The sequence below is a fragment of the Fukomys damarensis genome, unplaced genomic scaffold (assembly GCF_012274545.1).
Source record: "Fukomys damarensis isolate Sample0158 unplaced genomic scaffold, DMR_v1.0_HiC HiC_scaffold_38, whole genome shotgun sequence".
In the NCBI taxonomy this organism is placed as follows: Eukaryota; Metazoa; Chordata; class Mammalia; order Rodentia; family Bathyergidae; genus Fukomys; species Fukomys damarensis.
Genome location: NW_022900950.1, coordinates 44,658,388 through 44,670,683, shown reverse-complemented (window position 1 = coordinate 44,670,683; position 12,296 = coordinate 44,658,388). Strand labels below are relative to the sequence as shown.

The 12,296-nt window shown below is 40.6% G+C and overlaps 1 protein-coding gene across 5 annotated transcripts in view; it reads right to left on the bottom strand.

Moving 5' to 3' along the window:
• Window positions 1-12,296, bottom strand: part of Nek3 (NIMA related kinase 3) — a 30,127-nt gene that overhangs the window by 724 nt on the left and 17,107 nt on the right. For 3 of the 5 annotated variants that reach the window (XM_010636630.2, XM_033760053.1, XM_033760054.1), the window contains 5 exons: window positions 9,221-9,267; window positions 7,540-7,642; window positions 6,583-6,732; window positions 5,700-5,834; window positions 361-487 (listed from right to left, as the gene is read on the bottom strand). In XM_010636630.2, the coding sequence (XP_010634932.1) occupies window positions 361-487; window positions 5,700-5,834; window positions 6,583-6,732; window positions 7,540-7,642; window positions 9,221-9,267 (562 nt within the window). The remainder of the gene's footprint in view (window positions 1-360; window positions 488-5,699; window positions 5,835-6,582; window positions 6,733-7,539; window positions 7,643-9,220; window positions 9,268-12,296) is intronic. The other 2 variants (XM_010636631.2, XM_010636632.2) reach the window with 2 other exon arrangements.

The window sequence follows — 12,296 nt, the reverse complement described above, 5'->3', positions numbered from 1 at the left end:
CAGTCAAAAATTCTGAGCCAAAAAAAAAAAAAATTCTGAGCCAGGCATGATGGTACACATCTGTGATCTCAGCATTTGGGAAGCTGAGGCAGGAGGACTGCTGCTTGAACTACAGAGTCTCTCCCTCTCTCTCTCTCTCTCTATCTATATGTATATGAGTTAATAATAATAATAATTAATAATAAAACTGCAATAGATTACTCATCCCGGACAAAAAATCATGACATAATTCATTTATGATGAAAACTAATAGAACAAGCTCCTACTAATCTGAAATTACTATGGTATATAATACAGTACATCCACCCATACACACAGATACACACATTCCAACTGAAGCTTTCTAGGTATATAACATACGTGTCCTCCTCATCTAGCCGAGGTTCCAGTCTCTCTGGATCCAAAATGACAGCATCCAGATCTCCATCAACATTGTCTGCTGCTTCTGTTTCTTCTGACAAAGGGCCTTTTAAGAATTCTGCTGAACCTCCAAGAGGAATTAACAGAAAACATATATTTATTTATTTATTTACATGCTGGGAATGAAACCTAGTGCCTCACAGATACTAGACAACCACTCTACTCCTGAACTACATTCTTAGTTCCTTTTATTTATTTATTTTTTTTGGGGGGGGGATTGCTAAATCACTTGCTGCCCAGCCTGGTCTTGAACTTTCAATCCTCCTGCCTCAGCCTCCCAGAGTGCTGTGATTACAGATATGCACCACCATGCCTGGCCCTATTTATTTTTGAGAAGGTCTCTGTGTCAACCAGGTTGGTCTCCAACTCCTAGACTCAAGTAATCTCCCTCAGCTCACATTCCAGAGTTCTGAGGCTCCACGTTCCTACCATAGCACCCAATTAAATACACCAATGTTAACAGTAATTACCCAGCATGATTTTGCCTAATACAGGCCCAGGAAGTATCAGGAAGTAGGTTAAATTTAAAAACAATACTTCCTTCAAGAGAAAAAAATACTCAGAAAATTACACTAAAAACTTTTAAATACAAGAGGCTGTATTAAAGCACCAGGCATCGTGGTCCATTCCTGTAACCCAGTACACTAGAGGCTGAGTCAGGAGGATTGCCAAAAGTTCAAGGCCAGCCTGGGATACACAGTGACTTCAAGGACAGCCTGAACTGCATAGTGTGACCCTATCAAAAAAAACAAAAACCAAGAACCTATATTAAAGTTATCTTTTTTTGTGGGGGGTACTGGGGATTGAACTCGAGTCCTTGTGGTTGCAAGGCAGGAGGTGGAACCACTGAGCTAAATCCCCGGCCTTTAAAGTTATCTTTGATAGTTGAATTACAATTAATATTTCTCCTTTGAGCTTTCCCCTCTCTACTTTTTATAAAAGGAAGAAAAGTAAGGAATCAAAGGAAGGAAGATCACATGCATGGATTTTATTTTTATTTATTTTTACAGTGCTAAGGCTTTGACCTAGAGTCTTGGGCATGCTGAGCAAGTGCTCTACCACTGAGCCACAACTGCAAGTTTTTTCTTTTCTTTTTTTTCAGTACCAGGGATCAAACTCAAGATCTTGTGCTTGTAAGGCAGGCACAGTATTAATGAGCTAAATCTCCAGACACCAAGCATAACAAACATGTAGCTGGACTGTGTTGGCATATGTCTATAATCCCAATCTCAGGCTAAGGCAGGATTGTGAGTTCAAGGCCAGTCTATGCTGGCTGTATCAAACAGAGAAATGATGTATTTTATAGACAATGAATTTCCTAAAATACCAAAGACTTCATTTTACAAACCAGGCATGACGATGAATGCCTATAATCCCAGCACTCAGGAGGCTGAGGCAGGAAGATAGAGGTTGAGTCCAGTCTGGCTACATAGTGCATTACACGGCTGCCTGGACTTCACTGTAAGAACCTGTCTCTCCACCACCACTACCACCATAACAAACAAATTACAGCCAAAAAAAGAGAAAAAAGGAAAAGAATTCACAGCCATTAGCTTTCCTAACATCTTTCTCCCTGCTATCTACCTCCTCTGAAGGTCCCCATAAACCTCTGTGCACAAACTGTACCAGAGTGCACAGACCACAGGCCACTACAGTTCTCTGCGTGCTGGTCTCCTAGATAATGAACTTCATTCTTTAGAGAAGGAAGTATGTTGTACTCCTTTTTGGTAGTACAGATTGACACCAGGGGCTTTGCACTAAACTACATCCCAAATCTTTCTATTTTCTATTTTGAGATTAAGGCTCAAACTTGTGATCCTCTTGCTTCAGCCTCTCAGAGTGCTGGGATTACAGGCATGAGCCACTGTGCCTAGATTTTTCTTTTAATTTTTACAGTGTTAACAATCAAGCCCAGGGCCTTTCACATGCTAGGCAAATGCTCTACCATTGAACCAGATCCCTAACCTTCTTTTTTTAATCTCAACCTATGTAAACAAATATAACTAAATCTACTACAATAAATATAGTTAAGATTTACATACCAATATGGGCTCTATTTGATATAATTTATCTCAGATTTCAATCTAGCAAAGTGGCTTATAATGGAATTTTCAAAATTATATATACATGTATATGCACTACCACATCTGGCTAATAGGCACATTTTTTTTTTTTTTTTTTTTTTTTTTTTTTTTTTTTTTTTTGGTATTTTGAGACAGGATCTCCCTATGTAGTTCAGGCTGGTCTTGAACTCACTATGTAGCCCAGGCTGGCTTGGAACTCTCAACAATCCTCCTGCCTCAGCCTCCTGAGTGCTGGGATTACAGGCATGCACCACCAACCCTGGCACATGCACATTCTTAAATGTACTCTTTTGGCCTAGCTCCCTAAGGATAGTATTATAAAAGGTTATTTTGTGCAGTTCTAATTGTTCATCCTTTTTGAGTCCTATTCAGTACAGCAGATACAAGTATACAACAAAAGAAATCTTATAAGCATATGAGAGCAATAGAATTTGGCCACTGCACTCTCCACCCTTTGGGGTACATTTCTGGACACCTCTCTCCATGCAGACCCTCACTTTCCCTGAATTAAACACATTCTCTGACACCACCCAGTCCCACCAACCAGTCTCTCCTTTCCTCTCCTCTCTCGGAAAACCATGGAGATGGATCCTCCAGTGGTCCAAACCAGCCGCTCCCAAGCTTGGTTTGGAGAGCCTACATCATCTCCTATCACCCAAGGCCTAGTAAGAGTAACGTCACCTCAGCACCAGAGGTGGATGGAACCTGGACGGACAAGCCCCAGGGAGACCCTTCAGGAAGAGCCTGTATGCCCTTACTGCCAACATTTGTTCTGCCCAGAATGTATTTCCCAACTGCCAGGCAAGGAAGATGGAGAGGACCAAGATGAGGAGGAAGATGAATGGGAAGAGGGACAGGAGGATTTGGAGGGAGTAGAGGCAACACCATTGGTGGATGGGACAACTCCACTCAAGAGGTTTTATATTCATGGCACCCTGAGGAGGTCTTGTTCCAGGACCAAGAGGATGATGAACCCAGGGTTGGGGACAATATAGGAAATTGGGACAGTGTAGACTATGGATGGAACCATGAGGAAGATCAGAACAACTACCTAGAAGATGTACATGATTTAGAATTTTATTGAACAAAATTCATACTAGTTAATATTACAAGGAGCTATTTTGGAATGATGGTCAACATTAACCATCACATGGCTGTGGCTACAGTAAATTCTTGGTAGCAACTGAATCAATACAAATTCTTTATCTTTATGATCTAGTTGGTTTTTTTTTAGTTTTAGAGCCTCTGAGTGGGGAGGTTGTTACTGGTAGACTTAAGGAATAGGTCAGTGATTTTCAAGAATATAAGAGAGTGGCATTTTCTTCCTACTCTCACAAGTGATATCAGTAGGGTAAGGGGACAGTACAATTTATAAAGCCGTATTTATTGTTGTAATGATTAAAAGAAAAAAATGCTTAACCTTCATAATATAGGAAATAAATTTGAAAAAAACTTGAAAAAAAAGAAGAGATCTTGGAGCTGTCACTACAGCAACAATATATTTATGCGACAAAAAGGCTATTCTTGGATTGGAGAAATAGTGCCTTGGTAGAGCACTTGCCTGGCATGCACAAGGGCCTGGGTTCAATCCCCAGCAGCCCCCCTACTGCTGTGGGCTTTAAGTCAGATTTATGTTGAGAATCAAGAGCAAAGAACCCATCAGAATGATTTAAAACGTTTTGAGTTTGGCAAGAAAGCAAGCTCCAATAAAGTTATAGCCTACAAAGATGGAATAGAGGAGAAACTGGTTGCTGAAAAGGCTAGTAGAAAAAGCCAAGTGTTTCAGAAGAGGACAATAGAAAAGATGGCCTGAGGACATCACAAGAACTAGCAGGACTCTACGCTGTGCAGCCTCAAAATTGCAAAAGTGAAAGACTGCTTTAAGAAGAGAGCCCCAGAGTACCACGTTCCAGAATGGTGGTGGCCTAGGTAAGATGTTCATTGGGATTTGGTTCACTGGCACCTCTACAGCCAAAAGAGAAGGACACCTGGCTACTGCTCCAGCTGGTGTCAGACTTTGGCATCATCCACATGGTGCTGGTTTTAGGTACATGTAGAATGCAAGAGTTGTAAGGTCAGGAAGACTTCCACATAAATTTCAGAAGAAGGCCTGGGAGGCCAGTCCTGAGAGGGCAGTATAAAAAGCTGTGAATGTGAAGCCAAAGGTACAGTGGAGACCCCAGAAGTTTGGAGAAGCCAGGAACATGGATCATCTGAGGAAAACTGAGGAGGGAGCAGAGTCGGCCTGAGAGAAAGGCTGTGAGAGCTACAAGCAACAGTACCCAAGCCCTTCTTGCCACAAATTGCTTTGGATGTTGGATATGGAACAAGATTTAATGTCTGCCCCTACCTGATTTTGGTCTTGCTTTGTTCCCATTCCTATTTCTCTTTGTAACCTATGGAATGGAAGTGTCTATCTTGTGCCATTGTATGTTGGAAGTGTTTAACTTTGTCTTTATTTGTACAGGGGCTCACAGCTAAGAGACTGCCTTAAAACTGAGAGGAGAGGTTGGACTTGGACTTTTCAGCAATGCTGAAACTGTTAGAACTTCAACAACACTTAGAGATGGACTAAATGCTTTTTGCATAAAGGAATGTATGTGCATCTTTCGGGGGCTAGGAGCTTCTATCTATCTGTCCCCTTGAATCCTCACGTGGTCATAGGTGGGCTTTTCAGAGGTGGCTAGATCTAAGGTGTGTGATGCTGGGATTGATTTACAGTACTATGAGAATAAAGAGTGAGTGCTATTCGCCCTAAGGGTGGGTAGCCTGGATAAGATATGAGGGATAGAACAAAGGTAATCACTTGTAGCTTGCTGCCTTGCTGACTTCTGCCTTCTGCCTGCCATAAACCGTTTCTCCACTGTGATGCCCCTTTGCCACACCACCCTGTCCTGAAACCAGCAAACTATGAACTGAAACCTCTACAAACTGTGAGCTGAAAAAAAAAAACTTTCCTCCTTTAACTTAGGGTGTCAGGTATTTTGTCTCAGCAACAAGTAAGCTATAACTTAAAAATTTTTGTTTTGTTTTGTTTTGTTTTTGCAATAGGGTCTTACTATATAGCCCAAGCTGACCTCAAACTTGCAACAATCCTCCTGCCTTAGCTTCCCAAGTGCTAGGATTATGGGCATGTTCCACCACTCTTGGCCCACCACATTTTTTTTATATGATTATACAACAGACAAAAATTACCTGGTCTATATATTGTATAAGTTTGAAATGCCAGGCTAAGATCTGCATTCTTGAGGATGTTCAACAATGTGTCAGGAGTCTCTCTGAGCCACTGCTTACGGGTATTATTTTCACTGTACATTATTACAGAGCCACCTAGTTGTGAAAAAATAAAAATTAGGGTTAAACAAGAAAAAAAAATTTAGCATGTATCTTCCGGATTGTATTCCAAAGTTAATTATATTTGACCCTCAACTAAAATCTGTTTTACTTGCCTGTATGAACAGCTCTCTGATGTGTGACACCAAACATCCTTCACAGAGTGACAGAAAATAAAACCTTAATATAGCGAATAACTATTACAATTTGTTCTATAATAAATTATAGCATTCAACCTTACTATAGCTGGCCCTTTGTATCCATGGGTCCTGTATCATTGGATAAAAAATTGTTTTTAAGGCCAGGGATTTAGCTCAGCGGTTCTGCCACCTGCCTTGCAAGCGTAAGGACCCGAGTTCAATCCTCGGTACAAAAAAAAAATTAGGTCTTGGGGCTGGAGATTTAGTTCAGTGGCACTGCACCTGCCTTGCAAGCACAAGGTCCTGAGTTCAATCCCTGGTACCGAAAAGTAAAGAATTAAAATTAAAATTAAATCTACTAAGCATACACAGACATTTTTCATATCATTATTTCCTAAATAATACAGTATGACAGCTACTTACACAGTATTTACATTGTTTTAGATACTGTACTATAAGTCATTTAGAGATTATTTAACATATACAGAAGGAAGCCCATGGGTTATATGCAAATACTATGCCATTTTATATAAATAATGGTCTTGTGCATCCATGGATCTGGAACCAATCACCCTCAGACACCACAGGATATTGACCATACTTACCTCTGTCATCCCCTGTTGTTAAACTGGAGGTGAGTATGGATGCATTTTCCAAAGCTGAAAGGACTGTACTGGGTACATTTGTCTCCCACTGTCGCCTGCGAGGACTTGGTGAGCTGGCTTTTCTGGGATCGGCTGACTGATTACCTGATTCTAAAATGTGAAAAAGGAATGCCAAAGAGTATTATTTCATCTATTCATCTACAACCAAGTATGGTACTTCTGGAATTCCTTAAAACATTCTTTTTTTTTTTTTTGGTACCAGGGATTGAACTCGGGTCCTTGCGCTTGCAAGGCAGGCCACCGAACTGCTGAGCTAAATCCCCAACCCTCTTTTCTCTTTCAAACTCAGATCTAGCAGCAATGCTTTTTCAAGCCTAAGGAATAAAGGCAATGAACCCCAACCCTTTTCTCTTTCAAACTCAGATCTAGCAGCAATGCTTTTTCAAGCCTAAGGAATAAAGGCAATGAAAATAAAAATACAGAATGAAATTATCCAAAATGATGAATCAATCCAAAGTGAATCATTAAAGTGACTGAATTTTTTTAAAAATATGCATATAGTTACATAGTGAACAATGTACAAGAATGAAACCCAAGAGAACTTACAGACACAGGGTTTGGTATACTTTTTATGGTAGATAGCAAGCAAATATCATTTTTCTTAATGGTTCTGACTGATAAATACTATTTCACTACGTTGGCAGTGCTGAGGGTTGAACCCAGGGTCTTATATAATATAATGTTGAATATGTGTTCTACCACTGAGGTACACTCTCAGCCCCAATCTCTCTCTTTTTTTTTTTCAGTGAGGAAATAAAACATTAAATAAATTACTGGATGAGCAAACCTGCCTATATACTTGCTAGTGATACATACGACCTTGTAATGTGAAAATTGTTACTTCTTTTATATTCCCCAACTTTCCACATGAGTAATGATTACAGTTTGATAACTTACCTTTTCTCCCTCTGGTTTCTCTCCTCAATGCATTTTCACCTGAATTTGTATTAGTGCTTTCAAAATCAGTATGGCTGTACTTTCTACTGTGTTTTTCCTGTTGCTTTAAAAAAGATATTCAAATGTTGATTAAATAATGCTTGAACTGATCCAAAAGAGTAAATAGACATGCAAAGGTATCTATTCTAATTATAAATTATTATTATAAATAACAAATTTTAAAATGAGTAGTCACAGAACCCCAAATAAATGTATATTACTAGTCATATACATTATCTACATATGTATATTAACCACAACCTATATATACAGATTTACATGAATACCCACATACATTAATAGCCCTTAATTATCAATTGTTAGAAATATGAAGAAGATATATAAAATGACAGACACTTGGCAGGTTTGAGGAAAAGAATAATAAAAAATTTCATTATGATTTGTTATACTGAGCTTGATGTAATATCAAAATGAGATATTCTATACAGTTGCTATTGCTGATACTCAGTAAACAATACCCTAAATCATGGCACTTTGGCATGCTGAATTCTGGAAGGCTTCAGAACCTACAGTTTTTTGTTTTTTTGGTACTGGGGATTGAAATCAGAACCTTGCACTTATGAGGCAGGTGGTAGGCGGTGGCACCACTGAGCTAAATCCCTAGCCCTTAACGTGTACTTCTTGACGCACATCAAATGGATATTTCATACATTTATACACACATTTTATAATTATTTACTATTTATTTACTAATTATTTACTATTTATTATTACCATTTTGTGGAGCTGGGGATCAAACCCGGGGCCTTAGACATGCTAGGCAACAGCTCTGCACATAAGAGACAATTCCAACCCTGTCATAAATTTATTTTTTTTCTTTTTTTGGAAGATAGTACATTTTTATTTCTTTGACCATCTTTTCTCCTGGAGAAGAAATGGCAAAAATGCAGCTTTGTAGTCCCACCTGAAGCATGTAAAAATCCACAGAATATCTCTTGTAAGGATGTCAGATAAAACCCTTAGAATTACTGAGAAAGCACACTTAGAAGGAAGCTTTTCAGTGACTGCAGTGAGGGCTGTTTTCAGTGACATTCCATCCCAAGCCTATCTCACTGGGGATGCCTCTGCCTCCAGGGATTTTTCTTACCTTCCTGCTCACTGGGGTAAGGGCCATAGCCAAAGAATGGGCTTTGGGGAATGAGACATGGGGGCTGCTGCAGACCCCAAGGAGTGCCCAAAGTATTCCTACCACCTAGAACCCCAAAGAGTAGGGAATCATAATGGCAGCCCTCACTCTCTACCTTGGGAAAGGCGGTCCTCTCAAAACCTAGGTACCAAGGGCAACCACAGTGAGGGGTTGAGGGTCAGGAGACTTGGAGAGAGGAGCTCCTTCCTAGTATAGGGTGACAGCGGGAAGTAAGTCCCAAGCAGTGAAGGCTGCCATTCACACTCTCCCTTTTCTACGGCCTCCACCCCTTCTACTACCCCAGTCAGTCATGAGGCCACTCACCTGCTAGGACTGAAAGAGCAGAAGCGGTCCTGACCACCAACCCAGAAGCCCATAAATTTATTTATTTATTTATTTGGTACAGGGGGTCAAACTCAGGCCCTTGCAAGGCAGACGGCGGAACCACTGAGCCAAATCCCTGGTCCTCCATAAATTTAATTTTAAAGCGCTTACCATTGTGCTTGCTTCATTTCCCAAAGCTGTCCTGATTCTGCTGGGGTCTACTCAAAAAGAAAGAGAAAGTAGGAAGAAGAAGCACAGGAAAGTTAACTTTATTAAGTTTCTTATGTGAAAGCTTCACAGATAAAGGAGGGCTTTAAAGTCAAAGAGCCAAGGGATTAGTCTAAATAAAGTTATCAAGTTTTAACTGCTTTGTAGTAATGTAACTCAGTTGTTGAAAGATGCTGTTTCTGCTTGCTGTTTTATTCCTAATGCTAAAATGTGAAATGTAAGAGACATGGCTGTTCAGTTATGCCTACTCACTGAAGACGAAGAGGTAGTAAGCTTTGTACACTTGAAGGTCATCGTCCCTTACAGGGCACACTAGCCAACTTGTGGAGTCTCTTTTCCTGACATCTGCCATGGTAGACAGAACAGGTATCCCTGACAGGAAATTATAGTATTCATTCACAAGAGAAGAGACTGGAGTTGGAGAACTCTAGCAACTGGTCCCTTTGGTAGAGAGGGCTCCTGCCACATTTTCCTTCAGCAGAGCCTGAAGTTCAGGTCCCTTGTTCAGTGAATATTTTACTTTATTTTATTCATTTAACAGGATCTCACTCTGTAGTCCAAGATGGCAGTATTGTAGTCCAGGCTGGCCTTGAACTCATGGCAATCCTCTTGTCTCAGTTTCCCAAGTGCTGGAATTATAAGCGTGTGACACCACACCTGGCATCATTCAACATTTAAAAAAATAATAATTTTTTTTGAGACAGGGTCTTGCTATGTAGTTCAGGCTGGCCTTGAACTCACTGTGTGGCCTAGACTGGCCTTGAACTCATAGCAATCCTCCTGCCCCAGCCTCCCAAGTGCTACAGTTACAAGCATGCACCACTATATCTGGCCCCATTCAACATTCTAAAAATGGCTATTGAGCATCTCCGATGACAGGCACTGAGAACACAGTCCCTGCCCTGACATTCTCTTTCATTGTTCTGATCTAACTATGTACAGACTAAATGGAGATGTCACTAGGCATATGGTTCCAACAGGGTGGCATTTCTCTGTGTCCTTTATTTTTTTCTTTCTAGAAATTGTAAAACTACGTTTTCCCAACCTACCTTGAAACTTTTCTTAGTCTGTTTTGTAATTGCCCTTGAATATGACCAAAAGCTACAAAATAGTACCAAAAGTCAAATTAATACCAAAGCAAAATAGTAAAGCAAAGATAAGTGAAACCTCTTAAGTCATGGTGAAAAGGCTGACTTATAAAACTGAAGGATCTACATCTATGATATTGCGAAATATGTATTTTGTCCATAACTCCTGGTTGTGCCATAGCCCTTGTCATTTCCTAAATGACTAGAACAGCAAGTATATTTTTTGCTGAAGTATTTGGTTTTCTGTCCTTAGTTCCTGAAGCAGCTTTGGAACAGTTTTAGAAAAATGAAGGTGAAAGAGAGTAAGGCTGTTTTAGGCTTCAGACAGCAAAATCTTTCCCTCTGACTTTCCGCCCCATTTCACCCCTCCTTTTTCTCCCCAAGGTCAGCCATAGAGACTAGAATTTCTCTTCCCCAAAGTGGGTCACAGAAACTAAAAATATACGCTAATCCTTCCCCACTTTGTCTTGGCCATAAAGAAACTGTGAGCTTCCCTGTCTTATAGTAGATGATATTATACCCATTTCCCAAAGGGTCCTCTCCTACACAGAATCTGAACAGACAGCCTGGCTGCGTCAGCGCTCAGTCCATTGGTATTAAATTATAACCTCTGTATCCAGTCACATGTCAACACAATCTTCCCTGCTTCAGTCATGCCTGGCAATGTCTCCATAAAAACCCAGTGGGGCAAGGTTGGAAGAGCTCTTGGGCAGCCAAACGTGTGGAGCTCTTCCATGTGAAAGGAGCACAGCACCACAACTCAACACCCTTCCAGACTGCTTTATGTATTTTTTCATCTTGTTTATCTACATCCTTTAAAACAGCCTTGTGGGCCTCAGTGGTACATGCCTGTAATCTCAGCTACTCATGGGGCTAAGGCAGGAGGAGCTCAAACTCAAGGCCAGCCTGGACAACTCAGTAAGACTTTGTCTTCTTATAAAAATAATAGTGGCATGTGGCTTTAATCCCAGCACTCTCAGTGGCACAGGCAAGGCCTTGTCTCAAAAAATCTTACAAAGGGATGTGGCTTAGCCCAAACACTTGGGGTTCAATCCCCAATGCTACAGAAAAAGTAAAATCAAATGCATGAATAAATAAATGCACTAAAAAAATTTTAAAACTGGGGGTATAGAACAGTGGTATAGCACCCCTGGGGTTGATCCTCAGTGCTATTTTTTTTTTAAAGTAGCCTTTATAATAAACTGGCAAACACTTGTTTCTCTGAATTTTGTGGGACACACTAGCAAGTTAATTAAGCCTAAAGAAGGGGTCACAGGAACCTCAAGTTTTAGCCAGTTGGTCAGAAGTTCCAGAGGCCCAGCCTTGCTGCTGGCGTCTGAAGTGAGGGTATTTTTGGGAACTGAGCCTCAGCCTGTGGACCTGAAAGGTATGAGTGTCAGATTGGAAATGGATTAGAGGACATTCAGCCTGTGTTTTCTGCAGAACGGACAGCTTGCTTGCTGGTGGGAAGAAATCCCCGTGCATTTGAGGATACAGAAGTACTCCGTGTTGTGTCTAAACTACAGTCAGAGAAACTGAGCTGAATTTTCCTCAATATCTTCAGAACACCCCTCCAAAACAACATTAAAAGGTAACTAACTCTCAGCACTTTTTTTCGGCGGGGGGGTTGTTTATTTGGTACCAGGGATTGAACTTGGGACCTTGTGCTTTTGAGGCTGGCAGTGGAACCACTGAACTAAATCCCCAGCCCACCCAGCAAACAAGTTTTCAAAATGCTTCTTCCCTGATAAAGATCCCCATGGATGTTCCCCCAGTGGTGAGCTATATTTCTTTTTTCTTTTTTTTAAAGCCACCAGGATATGTCTAGGTGTTGCTTTCTTCTCATTAAATATTTATTTATTTATTCATGGTACCAGTGACTGAACTCTGGCCCTTTGGCTTACAAGGTAGGCAGCGGAACCACGAACCAC